Raw genomic sequence first — 19,688 nt, 5'->3', positions numbered from 1 at the left:
GTGTTTTAAAGAATGTATAAATTTAAGAAATCATGCTCTCAAACTGAAAGTCCCCGCTTTGGAATAAGGAGTAATATGAATTGTCATACTACTTGGTACGCCACTTGTTTGGGCTGTGTGAAACACTAAGAATGGTAACAGCAAGTCAAATCTAAAGTGTTTGTGTTATAAATAAATAATGTACCAAATTTTAAAACACTTAATTATATTTACAGCTCCTGTCCATCTAAAGCAACAAGCACATTGTATTTTCATCCATAAACTACATAACAATCAAGAAAAGCTGTCTTAATTTCTTGCCACGTCATGATGATTAATGGCCAAATAATGCATAATAAAGTTTGGAACAAAGTTATAATTTAACTGTAGACATCCAGACTTTGAAGTGAATATGTTAATTTCTAAAAAATGGTGACCCAATCCAAAAGTAATCCAAGGTGAATAAAATCTGCACCAAAATAGCCCAAAGCTACATGCACCCAAGTCGAAATGACAGAACCATGTAATCCCGATTTGCTCGGGGTTGCTACTAATATGGATTTGCATGTTGATTTGGCACAAATTTTATGCTTGTTGTTCCTAACGCAACTTCACATTATGTGTAAAGTCATGGTTGTCTTGAATCGGGAACTTCCTGTTTTGAAAGCAAGTGCACTGACCATTTGGACAGCACGCTGCCATAAAATCCAGGAACCATGTTCCGGGAACCAGCCCGTCTTTACACATGACGGCTGTCATATTGGCATCATAACGCATTAGTGAGATTTTCTTATTGAGAATTCGTGATATTTGTTGAAATTTTGTCAGGGTCTAGCTGAGGTCACTGTACTAGCATCATCATGGCAGTGTTTAACGGTGTCACACCTACCTGGTAGGTGGGGCACTTTTTGGGCAAATTGTCCAGGAACCGGCAAAATCGAGTTTGTGGCAGTTCAGATGGTAAATTATGACAATCTCCCCCAGTAAACTGACTCTTGCTCTACCCGTTGGGGTTGAGTGTTTCGTTCAGGGATCAGATACATCGATTGTCATGTTGATGCTCAACCTGCTCCATCAACCGAGCTGTTTGCTCCTATTTCCTCTTTAAGGACCACACGCTGGGTATAACATCACCATGCTGTCCGTTAAAACGACTGTATAATGCACCTATAATGAGCAAAAAAAGCAAATGTCTTTTCTCATGTTTACGCCGTTTATGATCACGTAGTTACTATTAGATGGAAAATTGTTTTCCTTGCAGCTGATTTTGTGCAAACTTTGTAATTGAGTCTGCAAATCTGTAGAAAGTTGGACTTTGTGAATTGTGAGAATTTGAACTTAAATTATGTGTGCTGAACCGTGCCAGTCTCTGAAGCATTAAATTTAATCAATGAATTCCTCTCTGAATATAAGTGGGTAGAGACCATATGCAGCCTACAGAGAGGAATTTTTTTTTGTTTTTACTGCAAAGGGCACAATTTTATGCATGAGTGCTTCCTGTAGGTTTTAACATAGACTTTATGCTGAATCTTTTGGAACCAAAAAAAAGATGACGAAACGCGAGTTTGAAGTGAAGAAAGTCTAGTCAGGATAATCGGTTAGTTCAGCCGAGTAATGAAGAGGTCCTGTATGACGTTCCACACATATGAATGTGGCGGAAAACTCCAGTAGGAAATTATTCATCAGAATATATTAAAACGGATGTAATTACTCATTTATGAATATGAGGAAGAGTTGACTTTTTTTGTTTTTTTCCAAAAGGGAGCAACAGGGACCACCAGGATCGGGAAATTTGACTCCAAACGAAATACAACAAGGTATGGTGTGTGTTGGTGTGTTTTGGGATTTTTTTTTTTTTTGCACACCCGTATTGCTGCACGTGTCACCATGTGTTTGTGCGTTCTCTTCAATAGCTCCTGTACACGTTTGATAAGGAGGTGCACGTCAGCAGCTGCTCCCTGAACAAAGAGGAGACACTCCTAGGTCTGACTGTATGTGTGTGTGTATATGTATGTGATATTAATAAATGGAATAGTTTTGCCTGTGTTGAATGTTTTGTCTCCAAAAGTAACGGTCAAACAAGGTTGAAGTCCATTGGATTCTATGATATGTGACATATGTAACCCTGTAACATAACTAAGCATGTCATGGTGCAAACTATTTCTTTTTAAACCACTATTAACTCAACCAATAATTTGCACCACTTTTTACCAAAATTGGAGCAACTTTAACTTTTGACCCCTGTACAAACTGAAAGTGACCTTTGTCACCATTTTGCTGTTTTTACCCCATAACTCCAGAACATTCAGTCACAGATAGTCCAAACTATACCTTTTTGGAATCTTTGTGATCAGACAAATAATGTGGTGTAGTTTTCAATATGATTTGAACATTTTTAAATTTTGACTGACCCCAGTGTAATTGTTCAGTTGACCCCTACCTGGCTGCCTATTGAAAATTCAAGTGGCCAATCAATTTTTTTTTTTTTTTTTCAAGAGTAATATCCCAAGAGTATTTGTGCCGAGTTTGGTGCTTCTATTGCCATTTGCAGGATTCCTCTGCAAATATTCTGTTATCTGCTGCACTACACGTGTACTGAGCAGCTGTCAGATTCTCATTATGGAACAACTTGAGCAAAGGCATTGCATCAAATTTTGCCAAAAGCTTGCTGATACCCAAGCAGAAACCCTTCGCAAGATTCAGTAGGCTTTAGTCATTGATGCTGTGGGCACAATTCAGACCAAAATTGAAACACACATTTGTTGTTAACAATACTGAATCAATGCACTAAACAAAATAAACTCTAATAGTGAAAGAATAAATGGCAATAATAAAAATAACTCCACCGCAATGCACAAAAACCCAAATTAAAGCACTGATGATACAGAAAAAGGTGAGACTTAATCTCCAGGTACATTACTGTTCAAACTAACCTGTGCTGAATATTTAACTTTGAGGAAACAAATTATTCCAAAGCATAAACTGTTATGTTTCCTATTTGTATATTTTTATGAATACTTTATAACTCTTCTGCAAGAAGTCATTATTTCATCCATGCAGTCGTTGACTTTTTGTGGTGTCACAATACTCATTTCAACAAAACGATTCCATACAGGCATCACAATACAGTTATTACGATACACGATGTATCATTCCAGCTATATACAAACACAAACTAATTAAATTACATTTCGTCTTCCCCCAGCTGTCAGTTTGGCACGAAACACGAGAGAGGAAGAACGACTCAAACCAAGTAACACACTGTGGATTTATGCTCGTTCCCTTCTCCTTTTTAATGCACTTTGTTGGTATTAAAAAATCTTCCTTGCTTGCAGTATCCAAGTGTCTAACTCTCCTAATTGAGATCCATCCCATCAACAACACCAAAGTTCTCAAAGCAGTCGACTGCAGAGTCCGAGTGCAGGTAACGTGTGTCGTGTCTGACAGTTTTTTTTTTAAGTTATGCAAGATCAAATCTTACACCTTTTCTCGGCACAATTAAATATTTATGCATCTTGCTGCCTTTTTCCTTCAGCTGTTTGAGTGTTTTGTTTAATGCAACTTTCCAGTTTTGAGTGTGAAATATAAAGCCAGCCGACTCTGTTTTATTCATTTGGTAAACACAATTAGGCGCGGCGGCAGTGGCGCTGGAGTGTTGTCGTAATACAGCTTATAATGTAAAAGTCTGTAACGAGCACTTGCGGTTGTTACGGCTGGCTGCTCAGCGTTTCGCCAGAGGACAAATTTGACAGTTTGCCCAGAATGAAGCGGCAGTGAATATGAAATGTGCACATTAATTTCTCCGGTCGGTCCCGACTTCGTATTCTCTTTGTCCTGTTGAACTCTTTAGTTCCTCTACCCACAAACTGACAGGAGATCCATCCTGGAGAGCCACCTGCTGCTGCTGACTGATGATGGATGTGAGTTGAAACCGTTTTTATATTTTTCCTTAAGTCTGTCCTTGCTATGTCTCAGGAGGTCTCATTACTCAATGACCCCCCCAAGTTTATAGGTGAACTTGTGAGTTAGTGGGTCCATAAGCTGTTGGGAAATTTTTTTTTTACGCTTTAGTCATGTTTTGTGACCATTGCTTTCCCATCAGTCTCGTGTTACCTTTCCGTTTCCGTTGTTGAAACTCCTCACTGTACGTAAAAGTTTGACCTCGCTAAGACATTCTCCACAAAAGCCGTCAGTTTTTCTTTGTATTTTTCGCAGATGTGGATCATTATCATGTTCTGCTGACCAAACAGGAGGGTTACAGAGTGGTAGGTTGCACTTTCTGTCTTCTACATTGCCAAACGACACCTTGTTTGATTTTTGTCATTTCTTCAGCATTGCGAGGTCCGCCCAGGAGTGCAGATGTTTGTTTACTAACTAGCTTCAACAGTTTTACGGAATTAAAAAGTGAATATGAAGGCATTTTGTGCTCGAATCAGGTGATGGTGAATCCAGATCGTTTGACCAAAGCAGTGGAGAGAGTCGTGGAGGACTTCAGCTGGGTTCAGTGGGACGGACACGCGCAGAGACTCTACTACCTCACGCACAGGGTATGACGCTTTAAATGTAAAAATGCACGTAACCGCACATGGCTACACATTAATAAACCACTTCGTCTTTGACAGGACAAGTACTTGCTGCGATGTGTTCAGTTTTACCCCAACCACAACTGTGAAACTATGGTATGTCCTGTTATATCTTAATTACTGCTAGTGTGTAGGATTTAGTGTCACCTAGTAGTGAGGTTCCAGATTGCATTACACCTTCAGGTTTTGCTTCTTTGGCGATAGCTATTCATTCTCCCTTGGCTTCTCTTGTGGTAAGCAATATGCACAATTCTTCATTTCTCAAAAATGAGGATTCTCAAACTTGTTAGCCCACTCTAGCAACTAGTAGATAGTGTATAGGAGCCCAACCATGATTCCTGTTTTTCTTCAATTTTCCAGCCTCACTGCAAAATTTGAAAGTTACCCTTTTGGGCAACTGTCTTGGTTGATGCTGAGATGGGATATCTACATCCAGGGTCGAATTAGAGATGCTTATGTGGGTTTGTTTAACGTGTTCTTCGGTTACTAGGTTCCAGTTGCATCATGAGTTAGCGCAGTTCATTTGCACACTATGAAGGTAGTTGATCATCCGGGTACCGTTCAACTATGACTAAAAGAATACAGAGTTGTCATTGTTGTGGCAATCCCTCTGTGCCAAGGAAGATGGTCTCTTTGAGTCCCAGATAGGATAGCTACATCCAGGGTCCATCTAGAGATGCCTCTGCGTTGGTTGGTTTGTTTAATATGGGAGTGTTGCATGCCAACAAACACACGGTCTTTGACAGATCCTTAGCCTGGTACGATGGCTGGGAAATCCCAGACAATTGGGGTTCTGAGGATCTGTCAATGACCTATGTTTGTTGGCATGCAACGACATGCCCACATTAAACAACCTTCATCCACCTTGAGAGTCCTTGGGTTACGAGCCATCACTCCACCTGACCTGCTGTTGAGGATTTATTGTTTCACCAGAACCCTGTTAGCCATCTTGTGTTCAGGGTTCCTGTTGGGCCTTCATGGTTATTGTAGCGCCCGTAGAAACACACAATGTCCCCACCATATTTCACCCCAACAGGCAATCCCCTTACGGATCTAGTAGCCAGGCGTTACGACGCAGATGAGGGGTCAGATTTTGACATTTGTGCAACTGTATCAACATGGTGGCCTCCACGAGGGGCCCCATGCCCACATAGTTACAAAGTGTTCATTCTAAAATTACAAAAAACACTGATTTTGTTGTTACAGGTGATCAGATGGTTATGAATGCTATTTTCATTTTCTGCCCTAGAGGCACCCCAAAATCTTACACACTGTGGCTTTAACAAGCTTTTTTTTTTTGCATGTCCTAGAAGAATATTATTTTACTGTATATTACTGTGCCTTCACCTGACAACCTCTATCTTTGTGTTCTTAATGTGTCTCTCCAACAGATGGAGCTCTCAATAGAGCTGCCTGCTAATCTTTTCAAGACAGTAAAGTAAGAAAACAGCTGCTAGCACGATGTGTACGGAGTTGTGTATTTTATTTTATGTTACAGTAAAACATAAAACTGAACTGTGGCATAGTACTCACACTTTAGTTTCAGAAGTTGAAATGTTCTGAAACATTATGATCATTGTAGCTTTACTTATTGTTATGAGGTGGGTGGTGGATGTGAAGTTCTTAACAGATGTTAATATGCCAAAACGCGGAAGGTTCGGTCATATTTCTGCTCCAGTCTCAAGAGGAACAAATAAAAGGCTCATCTCAGGTGATCTGAGATGGTTCCTCAGCTTAGGCGGTCTGGGATGTGGGGTGGAACTAGACTATGAACTACTTTATAGGTAAACGGCAGACTGTGTACTTGAATTCTGAAGCCAGTAATGTGTTCCCCTTTTTTCAGTACTAGTCAGCAGCCTGACAGCAAGATTTTGAACAACTTGATTTGATTTTTGAAGTGCATCCAAATCAGGATGCAGCTGCAGGATCTTTTAGATTTTCTGCTGACTGAGACAGAACACTCACTGGTCGCTCTGATTTAGTTACCGCCACCAAAGAGGTTATTATTTCATTGCCGCTTGTCTCTCTGGTTGTCAGCAAGCTTTCCCCAAATAACATGAACAGATTCCATAGAAAGGTCTTGGGTCGATAAAGAGCATTTTGAGCTGGAACCACATCAAGGGGCAGATCCTGTCCTGGATTTTTGATCCCACTTGTTAGCAGAGACAAGCTGGGATGAAAACATGATGTTCTTGACACATTACCTTTTGATCCTGATCTTTGATTTCTGATCCTGATTCCTTTGATCCTGTAATTGGGATTGATGATCAGAATCACACATCAGGACATTTTCAGGAAACAGTTTAAGATGCCAGCCTTCTTCCACTAGATTCCAGAAGACAAGCAGTGTTAATCCTGTTTCGTAATTGGCTGAGAGAACACTTTGGAAAACCACAAGCTATGCATGTGTTTACCAACACAGAACTAGAGTTTTGTCAGGAAGGGCATCACCGTAATCCAAATCAAGATCTCTACCTGATCCATTGTGGCATCCCCAAAGGCTTAAAAATAAATAAATAGATCAAAGTAAAGCAATCAGGATCAAAATTTGGTGATCAAGGGCAAAGACTAGCAATAAGAATCAAAGGGAAGAAAGATGAGGATGAGAGAACAGTGATCAGGATTAAAGGTTCTCAGTCTGGATTTAAACACCAGCAATGTGGATCAGTTTTCAGGATCAAAACTGAGTGATCAGGACAAAGAGGTCAATGAAAAAGAAAGAGATAAAGGCAATGTCAAGAGAGATAGAAACAAAGTACCTTTGGATCTTGGCGGAGGTTCGGACTGTCTGAGTGCTCTTCTAGTTCTGACTGATGCTTTCTTTCCAATAGGTTTGTCAATCTGGGTTTTGATCATTACCACACGGAGAGACCAGAGCAGGAACACGTCAGGATGGAAGTGTTCACCAACAGTATAGGTAACACACACACTAAACAGATGTGCTAAACAGATGTGAACTGGCATTCCAGTTGCATGACTAATTACTTGTTTGTGTTTTATTTCTTTGTCCGTGAAGCAGAAAGTAAGTCCAAAGCTATAAATCTGAAGCTTTTTCTCAATCTGATAATGAAAACAGAGTGTTCATGTTGTGAGCAACACAGTAAAAAAATCAAATGTGCACTGGGACTGTGTGATCTCAAACATCGTCAAACATAACGACTGGAAGTTTAATTTAAAACAAGGAATAGCATCAGTAGAGTGCACACCTCTGCCAAAGCACAACAAGCCAAAGTTAAAACTGTGTATTTGAAAGTATTTTAAATGCCTTTTTGTCCAGCTGGCCTTCAACTCACACATTTGAAGGAACTTTTCCCAGATCCCGAGGGAGGTCGGGGAGGTGGAGGCAGAGTGGTCATGTTCAAGGCCTCCACTGCTGAAGCAGCTACTTTGAGGTGTGGCCAGAAGGTTGTTGGTGCTTGTTGTGGTGGCAACCCAAGAACCCGCTGGTGGACTTTAGCAGTAAGGGAAGCCGTCAGACTGAAGGAGAGCACAGGTCTCTGGAATCAGCAAATGGGGTACAGAAGGACTGCAGCCTCAGTGGTGGCTGAAGCAAAAACTCAGGAATGGGAAGAGTTTGAAGAGGTCATGGAAAATTACTTTCGGTCAGCCTCAAAGCGCTTATGGCAAACTGTCAGGTGCCTCAGGAAAGGGAGGGAGTTCTTAGCCCATTATTGTGGCCAACCTAAGGCACACCTGTGCAATAATCATGCTGTCTAATCAGCATCTTGATGTGTCCCACCTGTGAGGTGGGATGGGTTATCTCAGCAAAGAAGTGCTCACTAACATAGATTTAGACAGATTTGTGAACAATATTTGAGAGAAATAGGTCTTACGTGTATATAGAAAATGTTTTAGAGCTCCGAGTTCAGCTCATGAAAAATGGGAGCAAAAACAAAAGTGTTATATTTTTGTTTAGTGTATTTTCTATGTAATTATGTAGTGGTTTTATTTCTTGTGGTACAGAAAATGGCGCAGCGCTCCCTGAGCTTTAACATTTCAAGTTTATCTTCAGGCTGGCTGTACATGCACATTTAGTGCAGCCATTTAGCATGCAAGTCCTGCCCTGAGAAACCATTTCCCCTCAACATGTATAAAGTTGTCAAGATTCACTGTATAGCTGTAGCTTTTTTTTTTTCAAGGTGGTGGACAGTCATTGTGACATTATTTCCAGAAATACAGTTTTAAAAAAAATCAGAATAAAAATGACGGGGACAGAGAACATGGTCAGACGAGGATCCACATATGTCTGGCTTTTCTTACATCGAGATCTGTTAGATCTGTTAATATGCTCCACCTGCTGTTCATTCTGGTAAATGCAGAGGAGGGAGGGTTGAGGAGTAGTGGCTGAGGGAAGCTTTGTTTAGGTCCTATAGTTCAGCGCAAATGTTACATCTTATGGCACCTTTAATGTGTTCTACCCCAGGATATTGCAAATATTCTCACATAATTTGGTTATTAGCCTTTTTAATTAACATGCAAAGAAACACAGATGAAACCTTAATCTCTTTGGCAGAGCTGTTAACACTCACATTGATTAGCTAATGCAATGTACCCATTAATGGATTATAATAAATTTTCCCCAGAAAGATGCTTCATAATTGAACGTTTACAAATTTTAAGTGATTAAGTTACTTAAATCAGACTGGAAATGGATAGATTTTTTGTTTTTTTGAGTGATCCTGTGAAAATGAAATGAATGTGATTCCAGAGATTGACGATAGTCAGTTACAATGAATATATCACGATGAATACAGATGTGCACGTTGATAAAAGGGACCTGAAATCCAAAACTGGATGTGGTGTTTTTCTTTTTAGGAACCATGTGCGTGTGCTGGAGCCAAACACTTGGTAATAAAGAGGAAGTGACCTACACTGTGGTTTTGGTTCACAGAGGTATCTACTGTTTGTCTCTTCAAAGTTTACAATGTACCAAACTTGAGACTATTTATTGAGCATATAAGTGAAGTTTTGAAACTTTAATTTAGATTTTTCCACACTGTTTTTGACAGGTTGCAGCAAAAAGTTCAGAGTGGGTTTGGACGCTGAGCAGTTGCCAGAGAATGTCACGTGGCACCTTCCACTCTTCATTCCCATAGGTTGCACAGAAATAATGCCCACAACACCACATTTATAATCAGGGGTGGGCGCAGCTAAGCTAAAAGTTAGCTATGATGACTGCTAACCCGCTAACTGGAAAGTTAATGTTGACGCTAACCTTACATTTTAGCTATAGCTACTGCTAACTACTAACTTTTACGATATGAATTGAGCTTTGGCTTGTTTTTTTTGTTTTGTTTTTTTGTGATAACCCACTGAAAACTGACCTATAGAGATTACATTAGAGATTACATTCTAAATTGAAATGTAAACATGGGGGTTTCAGAAACGGTTTAGCATGCCGCGATCAGATCAGGATCCAGATGTACAGTAGTAATTAAATGAACAAGTGAAATTAAACAGCAGTTTACATTCAACATACAGATTATTCACAGTGTAGAAAATATTAATATTAAACAACAAATAACAAAAAAAATACATGTTAAATAATTTTAATAGTCTAATGTATTAATTCTCCTCCATCTCTTTGAGGTGCTGCTTGTTGCCTTCACGCAGTGTGTCACTTTCATTTCCAAGCATATGACTTTTAGGTTTGCAGAAGTTTCTGACAGTTAAACTTTGACAAAAATGTTAGCTGAATTTAGCGGAAGCTAATTGGTCCACTAATGGTTTTTAGTTAGCTGAGCATCTAATCCATTAACAAAAATATTAGCTTTGCTAAATAGCTGTTAGCTGATAAGATGAACTGTGGCCAACGCTGATATGCATAATTTTGTGTTCATGTTTGAACTTCACGCGATGTTACTTTCACTTCCAAATGTGATTTTTGGGTTTAAAGATATTTTTGACCATTATGCTTTATTCAAGCAAAATGTTAGCTAAATTTATTATTTCTATAATTATTTTCAAAGTTAGCTCAAAAGCTAATCAACTAATGAAAATGTTAGCTGAACTGTGCCCAAAACTGATTTTATATGTATATGTATGTATATATATATATGTGTATTATTTTTGTGTGTGTTCATGTTTGAACTACTTTCTTAGTGTTCTTTTCCACCCCCTTATTTGTAGGTTACTACGTTCTGGTCTATCTAGCAGGTTGTTTCCTCCACTGCATCAACACCAGACAGCAGGAGATGCTCTGTCACTCCCTTTTTCTCTCCGGTAAACCTTTCACCTCCTCACAGATCAAGTTGACTTTTTTTTTCTTCATCCACTTCCACTGCAGTATATCTCTTTTCTTCTGCCTCAGCATTTTAATGTGTAGTGTTCATGCAAACATCATGTCTCCATGTTAATTCTCGTTCCTGTTCCTTTGCTTTTATGCTTGCCTCTGAATTGAACTGCAGGTTGTGATGTGGATTTGGGTCTTCAGTGTCGGTCAGCTGACGTCACAGTTTTGTCTGAGAACGAATCCAGTCCCAGTTTGTTGGACCTGTCCAGTGGGAAGGTCTACAGTGCTGATTTCAGCGCTTCCTTCCTTTTGAGGATTCTACGAACAGACGCACCATCAAGGTGAACAATTGTATAATTTGCTATAGGATGGAAAAGGAGTTTTGGAAAGTGCATCCCTTCTATATGGTCAACAAATCCTGGAATTTGGCTTTGGGTTGAACTTTATTGCATAATTCTAACAGCAGATTCACTGACATGACATAATTGCCCTTATTTAATGTGTATTTCACTTAAACAGATCTAAAGGTTGATGTAGACATGGATAAAATTTCAGGTTTTATCAAGGTCTGTTGAATTTTTGAGAAATTGACAATCTTTTTTTTTTTTAAATGACCATTTGCCTTTGTATACATTCTTGCTCATCTCACATTTTTTTGTGTGGATAAAGCAAACAGGGCTTCGACCCCAAAATGTGATTGAGTTAGTAAATTCAGCAAGATATTTAAGCAATAACTCGCAAACAAATGCACATAAGAATGTCAAATGTTACTCAATGGTGAACATTAATATGAAGATGAAGTGATTACAATTTGGTGTATCTTATATAATCACGAGTTATTGACAGATTATTGGGTAACATTGAATAGTATTTTGAGTAGGCATGCGATCCTATGCTGCCACCTAGTGGGGTTCAGTAGAAATGCTGGGATACAGTTAAGTTAGTGATGCATATTCCTATATGTTCAAAATGGGAAATGACAGAAATTAATTTGCTAGTGGGTTGTATCATAACGCATTGCAGTTAGCGCACTGTTTGATTATCAAGCTGACATACATCACATAACACACAGCTTGGTAAAGATCAACAGATCTGGGATGCGTTCTAACTGGTTTTCGGTGCAGAAAATGACACCATCCTGAAAATCAAATGAGGAATCCTCCACTCATTAAACTTGTAAATGAGGTGCTAACGATCTGACGGCCTTGGTGGGTGTAATCATGGAGGCTAAAGAGTTTTAAGTTTTTACTCAGATTTCCCGTTTTGCGATGAAAAATAACAGCCAACATTATTAGCAGCTTCTCTCCCCCTGCCATCCCCTCATTACCCCATCCCCGTAGAGACGGTGCCTGCTCCCAGACCACCACCAACCAGTAAAAATCTATTTAAGTATAAAAATTCAAAAAGAGAAAATAATATAGCACCTTCAACTGCACCACAGACTAAAACAGTTAAATGTGGTCTATTAAACATTAGGTCTCTCTCTTCTAAGTCCCTGTTAGCAAATGATATAATAACTGATCAACATATTGATTTATTCTGCCTTACAGAAACCTGGTTACAGCAGGATGAATGTTAGTTTAAATGAGTCAACACCCCCGAGTCACACTAACTGCCAGAACGCTCGTAGCACGGGCCGAGGCGGAGGATTAGCAGCAATCTTCCACTCCAGCTTATTAATTAATCAAAAACCCAGACAGAGCTTTAATTCATTTGAAAGCTTGTCTCTTAGTCTTGTCCATCCAAATTGGAAGTCCCAAAAACCAGTTTTATTTATCTATCGTCCACCTGGTCGTTACTGTGAGTTTCTCTGACTTTTCGGACCTTTTGTCTAACTTAGTGCTTAGCTCAGATAAGATAATTATAGTGGCCGATTTTAACATCCACACAGATGCTGAGAATGACAGCCTCAACACTGCATGTAATCTATTGTTAGACTCGATTGGCTTTGCTCAAAATGTAAATGAGTCCACCCACCACTTTAATCATACCTTAGATATTGTTCTGACTTATGGTATGGAAATTGAAGACTTAACAGTATTCCCTGAAAACCCCCTTCTGTCTGATTATTTCTTAATAACATTTACATTTACTCTGATGGACTACTCAGCAGTGGGGAATAAGTTTCATTACACTAGAAGTCTTTCAGAAAGCGCTGTAACTAGGTTTAAGGATATGATTCCTTCTTTATGTTCTCCAATGCCATATACCAACACAGGGCAGAGTAGCTACCTAAACTCTGAGAGAGATTATCTCGTATAACTCACAAACTCGCAGCTTAAAGCAGATAACCCGTAAGTTGGAGAGGAAATAGCGTCTCACTAATTTAGAAGATCTTCACTTAGCCTGGAAAAAGTCTGTTGCTCTATAAAAAAGCCCTCCGTAAAGCTAGGACATCTTACTACTCATCACTAATTGAAGAAAATAAGAACCCCAGGTTTCTTTTCAGCAATGTAGCCAGGCTGACAGAGTCAGAGCTCTATTGAGCCGAGTATTCCTTTAACTTTAACTAGTAATGACTTCATGACTTTCTTTGCTAATAAAATTTTAACTATTAGAGAAAAGATTACTCATAACCATCCCAAAGACACATCATTCTCTTTGGCTGCTTTCAGTGATGCTGGTATTTGGTTAGACTTTCTCTCTGATTGTTCTGTCTGTTGTTTTCATTAGTTACTTCCTCCAAACCATCAACATGTCTATTAGACCCCATTCCTACCAGGCTGCTCAAGGCAGCCCTACCATTAATTAATGCTTCAATCTTAAATATGATCAATCTGTCTTTATTAGTTGGCTATGTACCACAGGCTTTTAAGGTGGCAGTAATTAAACCATTACTTAAAAAGCCATCACTTGACCCAGCTATCTTAGCTAATTATAGGCCAATCTCCAACCTTCCTTTTCTCTCAAATTCTTGAAAGGGTAGTTGTAAAACAGCTAACTGATCTGCAGAGGAATGGTCTATTTGAAGAGTTTCAGTCAGGGTTTAGAATTCATCATAGTACAGAAACAGCATTAGTGAAGGTTACAAATGATCTTCTTATGGCCTCGGACAGTGGACTCATCTCTGTGCTTGTTCTGTTAGACCTCAGTGCTGCTTTTGATACTATTGACCATAAAATTTTATTACAGAGATTAGAGCATGCCATAGGTATTAAAGGCACTGCGCTGCGGTGGTTTGAATCATATTTATCTAATAGATTACAATTTGTTCATGTAAATGGGGAATCTTCTTCACAGACTAAGGTTAATTATGGAGTTCCACAAGGTTCTGTGCTAGGACCAATTTTATTCACTTTATACATGCTTCCCTTAGGCAGTATTATTTGACAGCATTGCTTAAATTTTCATTGTTACGCAGATGATACTCAGCTTTATCTATCCATGAAGCCAGAGTACACACACCAATTAGCTAAACTGCAGGATTGTCTTACAGACATAAAAACATGGATGACCTCTAATTTCCTGCTTTTAAACTCAGATAAAACTGAAGTTATTGTACGTGGCCCCACAAATCTTAGAAACATGGTGTCTAACCAGATCCTTACTCTGGATGGCATTACCCTGACCTCTAGTAATACTGTGAGAAATCTTGGAGTCATTTTTGATCAGGATATGTCATTCAATGCGCATATTAAACAAATATGTAGGACTGCTTTTTTGCATTTGCGCAATATCTGTAAAATTAGAAAGGTCTCATCTCAGAGTGATGCTGAAAAACTAATTCATGCATTTATTTCCTCTAGGCTGGACTATTGTAATTCATTATCAGGTTGTCCTAAAAGTTCCATGAAAAGCCTTCAGTTCATTCAAAATGCTGCAGCTAGAGTACTGACAGGGACTAGGAGAGAGCATATCTCACCCATATTGGCCTCTCTTCATTGGCTTCCTGTTAATTCTAGAATAGAATTTAAAATTCTTCTTCTTACTTATAAGGTTTTAAATCAGGTCCCATCTTATCTTAGGGACCTCATAGTACCATATCACCCCAATAGAGCGCTTTGCTCTCAGATTGCAGGCTTACTTGTAGTTCCTAGGGTTTTTAAGAGTAGAATGGGAGGCAGAGCCTTCAGCTTTCAGGCTCCTCTCCTCTGGAACCAGCTCCCAATTCAGATCAGGGAGACAGACACCCTCTCTACTTTTAAGATTAGGCTTAAAACTTTCCTTTTTGCTAAAGCTTAATAGTTAGGGCTGGATCAGGTGACCCTGAACCATCCCTTAGTTATGCTGCTATAGACTTAGACTGCTGGGGGGTTCCCATGATGCACTGAGTGTTTCTTTCTCTTTTTGCTCTGTATGCACCACTCTGCATTTAATCATTAGTGATTGACCTCTGCTCTCTTCCACAGCATGTCTTTTCCTGGTTCTCTGCCTCAGCCCCAACCAGTCCCAGCAGAAGACTGCCCCTCCCTGAGCCTGGTTCTGCTGGAGGTTTCTTCCTGTTAAAAGGGAGTTTTTCCTTCCCACTGTCGCCAAGTGCTTGCTCACAGGGGGTCGTTTTGACCGTTGGGGTTTTTCCGTAATTATTGTATGGCTTTGCCTTACAATATAAAGCGCCTTGGGGCAACTGTTGTGATTTGGCGCTATATAAATAAAACTGATTTGATTTGATAATCTGTCACGTTAAAGTTGTGGTTTTTCAGCAGGTGTGTGAGTGGTGAAGCGGACCGCCGGCGCATGGCCGCCCTGCACTGCCTGCTGGTTTGCATGGGAAATGAGCCCAAACTGGAGCTTAAGGTACAGACACAGCGAGCAGTGCGCGTGTGGCACAGCAACCGTGACCTTTTCAACAACAAATGTAATGAGATGGAAGGATGTGACGACACGGGGACAGATAAGACAGACAACCGAAGGAGATAATTTGATTTGGAAGACAAACGTCTGCGGATATAAATACAGACCTTCTGAGAACTGTAATGCGATTTACCATTTAGAGGTTAAGAGTCACCAGGTTTGTTAGCGCAGCCACAGATGTGCAATCAGACACCAAACAGCGCCTTTGTGTTGTTTTATTGACTTTGGACCAGCTGCACAAAAAGCGCTGGCCTTAATTATTGCGTTTTGTTTTATCCCAGCAGTTTTTTTTTGTTTGTTTTTTTTTTTAAGTACACAAATTGAGTTCTTTCCTTTCTTTCTGCAGAATCCCCCCCCACTGTTCGTGGATGTAAACTTTAGCATATAACATCTCTCCGGGGGGCGACAGAATTAGATTCCGCTGCTGCAAAAACAATTACATCACATTGGACGACTTTGTTAGTTTATCATATTTCTACCATTTAAACGTTATTGCATCAGTCAGTCAGAAGCCACACGTTTGTCAGACAACCAAAAAATTTAACCGTCTGCTCTGCTGTTAGGTTACAGAATGGCTGTGTGACAACGTGAACGCCTTTGCATCCTTCGATCAGATCCAGGAGTTCATCCTTGGTCAGTGGCTCTGGAGTTTCATTCCCTTTTTCCTCTTAGATTATAGCTAATAGACATGACGTTCTTTAATCCATGGGTCTAATTACAGGGGATAGTGGAGGAGTCTGCTCCCCCATTTGAGACGGATGAAAACACAAAGTACAGTACATATATGTGTTTATATAACGCCTAAATAGATCCTTGTCATTTGACTGGTGGTTTGTATGCCACGTGATATGGATTCTTTGTACCGTTTGCCATTGTGATCCATTTACAGTGCAATTTTGGTTCTATACATTTTGTGCTATTGCACACGGTGACCACAAAGTGCACACGAGCGGTGATGGCACTTATCTTAAAAAACAAACATGGCAGAGTTTGTTTTTGGACGGCGTTGAGTACGGACTACATAGTCAGGATTGTTTTTGGAAGTTGACTGATAATTTTGGATTGGACTGGAGAGCTAATTTTAAAGTTCATGTTGGACTGTTTGGAACCTCTTGATGTCAAAGGATCAGTGACGTACACCAAAATGTAAGTCCCTTTTCTCTTGATTATAAATTAATCAAATATGAAATGACAGGGATCTGTTTTAGACATTATATAATACAAATGTTTTTTCATTCGCTGGGCCTTGTTGAATGGAACATTTCAGTTTTCATTTTTGAAATATTCTTCCCATTGCACTCATGAATATTCATTATTTGTTTTATATAACACCTAAAACAGGTATTATACAGTTTAGGCCAAAGGAGATGGAGGATCTTGAATTCTGCAAGATCCTTGAGTTATTATTCTTATGTTACAATTTTTCTTGTATCTGTCAGTGTCTTAAAATTTCATTGGCTTTGGCAAAGTCTGGGACAATTTAACAAGTCCATCGCCTCCAGATTAACACAACTAAAACCCAATAAATGCCATCATTTTTTTTTAACCTACCAGATTAAAAGACCAAGCTTTGCTTTTGCTTGTCGTATATCCCGTAGAAGTATTTGCCACCTGGATATATCTGGGATTGTTCCAGGGGACAATCTTATCATTGCATGCATGATGGGGGAATTAGGAGCAGGTGCTAGCTTAACCTCATCAATACGCGTGTGGTTGAAGTTGCACATAGCTTTAAACAAGCTTGTTTATCAGCTTCTTTCATTGAACATCAATGATGTTACTTTAAAGTGAGGTGAGCTTGTCTAAAAGCAGAATTTTAAAGTTTAGTTTGGCTCGTCGCCGTAATTAGAGAATTGTGCACCGCTGTGAAACAGTCTGTTTGCCGTTTTGCTCTCTCACAGCCTCTTTGTACAGAATAAGCCGTGAAAAGTCTCTGAGCCTGGATAAAGTCTTGCCTTACTCCTCCGTGTTTGACATGAAGGTAACACACACACTACGTGCACGCACACTCACACAAACTCCGACGCTTCACTCTTTGGTGTGTGTTTCTAGGAGGTACCGGCGTGCCTGCTGCAGGTCCCTGGTGTGTTCTGCACCACTGAGCTCCATCCTGAGCCTGTCTTCAAAGGAAAGGTAGCAGCAACTCTTTCAGTTTCACTTAAAAGCACAGAAAAACATGTTCTTGCGTTCCTGTAGCGGCGTTCGTTTTTGCGGCGTTCGCACCTCTTACACATTTCAACTTTCTTTAAGCAAATCTCTACATGATATAAATCATATAATGTAATACAAATAATTCATCATTTTGAAAGCTTTTTTCCAAAATGAGTGATCTCGCATGAAGATGAGTGAGGGAAGCCACCAAGACACTCATAACTATGTAGGAATTACAGGCTTCTGTTGCTCCGATTTGGAGAAACATTTCAAAGTGTAGCTTTTGTCTGTCGCGTTGCCTGTTAAATGGCTTCACGATGGAGCATCACAGAGGTTCTCTTTCAAAAGATGTGAAATTTACGCTACACTTTGCAGGAAAGGACTTGGGGAGACTAGACCCTACATTGTACATTTTTTTGGGTTACCAGACGATAGGGCGCTAACCCGATGTCGTGGCGCAGCGTCCATCGTAGTCATCGGTGTCTTTGTCCGTTCATTGTGACATCTCAAAAACTAACTTTTTTCTAATTTGGCAAGGGCGTACTATGGGTCATTGACATTGTTCCTGTCTCAGTCACATTTGTAGAATCGTTCATTTTGAAATGACGGCCATTTTTATGCCGAAAATAGCCATAAATTTAGTTGCACTTATAATGACAATAAATTTATCTATCTGTTTTGAGCACTTAAAGGCAATTTTCTCAAAAATTGTCTAGCTTTTGTCTTATTTGTCAAGGGCATAATATGGGTTGTTGACATATTTAATGTCAAAAAATTATAGTCATTGATTCGTTATCATTGATTGTCAGACTGCCTAATAACTGCAGGTTATTAGGCAGTCTGACACGGTGGAAACTTTTAAATCAAGACTCGATTCTATTTTTATGTTTGCTTTGTAATTTCTTTTTATTCTACTGTTTTACCTTTTTATTGTGCCATTTTGATTTTAAATTACTTTGTGTTGTCATAAATTATGTGAAGCACCTTGGGGCGACTTTGTCGTGAGATGGCGCTATATAAATTGAAATTGATAAATTGTTCGTTTGGAAATGGCGGCCATTTTTATGCAGAAAACAGCCAATTTGGGTATTTTGACCCAATGCTCTCAAAAACTGTCTGATAACTTTTCTTTAAATTTAACAAGGGCAAAATATTGGCCATTGACATTGTTCCCATCCCAAAATTATTTGCGTAGATTCGTTTGCAAATGGCTGCCATTTTTGCATTGGGCTTTAACTGAGCCATTGGCACTCTAGTTTTGTTTTTGTTTTTTTTTGTTTTTTTCTCATAAGTCAGTCTCTGTCCCACTCCATCATGAAGGCATGACTGACAATGCACGAGATAAAAGTTGCACTGTGCACAGTGGCCACACAAGCCTGTAATTCCTTTGAAATTCTTGCTGGCTTCCCTCAGTCGTCTCCTAGTCCTCCAAACAGATTTAGCTCGCTGCACCGCACTGTATTTCTTAATGATTGATGTAAATAAAGTCCAAGACATATTGACGATGACTTAGTTGTGTGTGTATTGTGGCTTTGGTTTTGACTCCAGGTTAGTTTTAAGTGTAAGTTTAATGAGGATAATTTTATAAATTTTAATAGAAAGCAGCTGAAATTGAAAATAAAGAAAAATTAACTAACAAGAAAGAAGAACTTTAAAATGCCTAAAATCCTACAGCTGTGATTTCTTTCCGCATCCGTCGTTGTTTACTGTGTTTGTGGACAGTTCAGGGTGTTGGGTTTGTGGTGTTTTGTTTTTTTTTACAGCAGTGTCCTTGCTTGTCACTTTATCTGTGTGCACGTAGGCCCAGAGTCTCCAGGGTTTCTGGTCGGAGCTGCAGTGGAACACAGAGAGGCCAAAATACCTGGAAGCTGTTCCCAGCCCCAGATACACGAGTTCCCACATCAGCGCCCACTGGGACAAACTGGTACGTCTTTTTTTCAGTCCAACTT

The 19,688-nt window shown here is 39.5% G+C and overlaps 1 protein-coding gene across 1 annotated transcript in view; it reads left to right on the top strand.

Moving 5' to 3' along the window:
• gsap (gamma-secretase activating protein) overlaps positions 1 to 19,688 on the top strand; it is a 61,288-nt gene that overhangs the window by 4,383 nt on the left and 37,217 nt on the right. Inside the window, exons 3-21 of the mRNA XM_034163967.1 lie at positions 1,741 to 1,803; positions 1,893 to 1,962; positions 3,185 to 3,232; positions 3,315 to 3,403; positions 3,830 to 3,899; positions 4,195 to 4,244; positions 4,416 to 4,526; positions 4,602 to 4,658; positions 5,954 to 6,000; positions 7,394 to 7,479; positions 9,378 to 9,455; positions 9,572 to 9,658; positions 10,692 to 10,784; positions 10,970 to 11,135; positions 15,441 to 15,531; positions 16,152 to 16,221; positions 17,490 to 17,569; positions 17,641 to 17,721; positions 19,541 to 19,663. Coding sequence (XP_034019858.1) covers positions 1,741 to 1,803; positions 1,893 to 1,962; positions 3,185 to 3,232; positions 3,315 to 3,403; positions 3,830 to 3,899; positions 4,195 to 4,244; positions 4,416 to 4,526; positions 4,602 to 4,658; positions 5,954 to 6,000; positions 7,394 to 7,479; positions 9,378 to 9,455; positions 9,572 to 9,658; positions 10,692 to 10,784; positions 10,970 to 11,135; positions 15,441 to 15,531; positions 16,152 to 16,221; positions 17,490 to 17,569; positions 17,641 to 17,721; positions 19,541 to 19,663 — 1,560 coding nt within the window. The remainder of the gene's footprint in view (positions 1 to 1,740; positions 1,804 to 1,892; positions 1,963 to 3,184; positions 3,233 to 3,314; positions 3,404 to 3,829; positions 3,900 to 4,194; positions 4,245 to 4,415; positions 4,527 to 4,601; positions 4,659 to 5,953; positions 6,001 to 7,393; positions 7,480 to 9,377; positions 9,456 to 9,571; positions 9,659 to 10,691; positions 10,785 to 10,969; positions 11,136 to 15,440; positions 15,532 to 16,151; positions 16,222 to 17,489; positions 17,570 to 17,640; positions 17,722 to 19,540; positions 19,664 to 19,688) is intronic.

This window comes from Thalassophryne amazonica, chromosome 22 (assembly GCF_902500255.1).
Source record: "Thalassophryne amazonica chromosome 22, fThaAma1.1, whole genome shotgun sequence".
Lineage (NCBI taxonomy): Eukaryota > Metazoa > Chordata > Actinopteri > Batrachoidiformes > Batrachoididae > Thalassophryne > Thalassophryne amazonica.
Note: the sequence above shows the minus strand (reverse complement) of the source record. Positions and strands in the feature narration are given on the sequence as shown.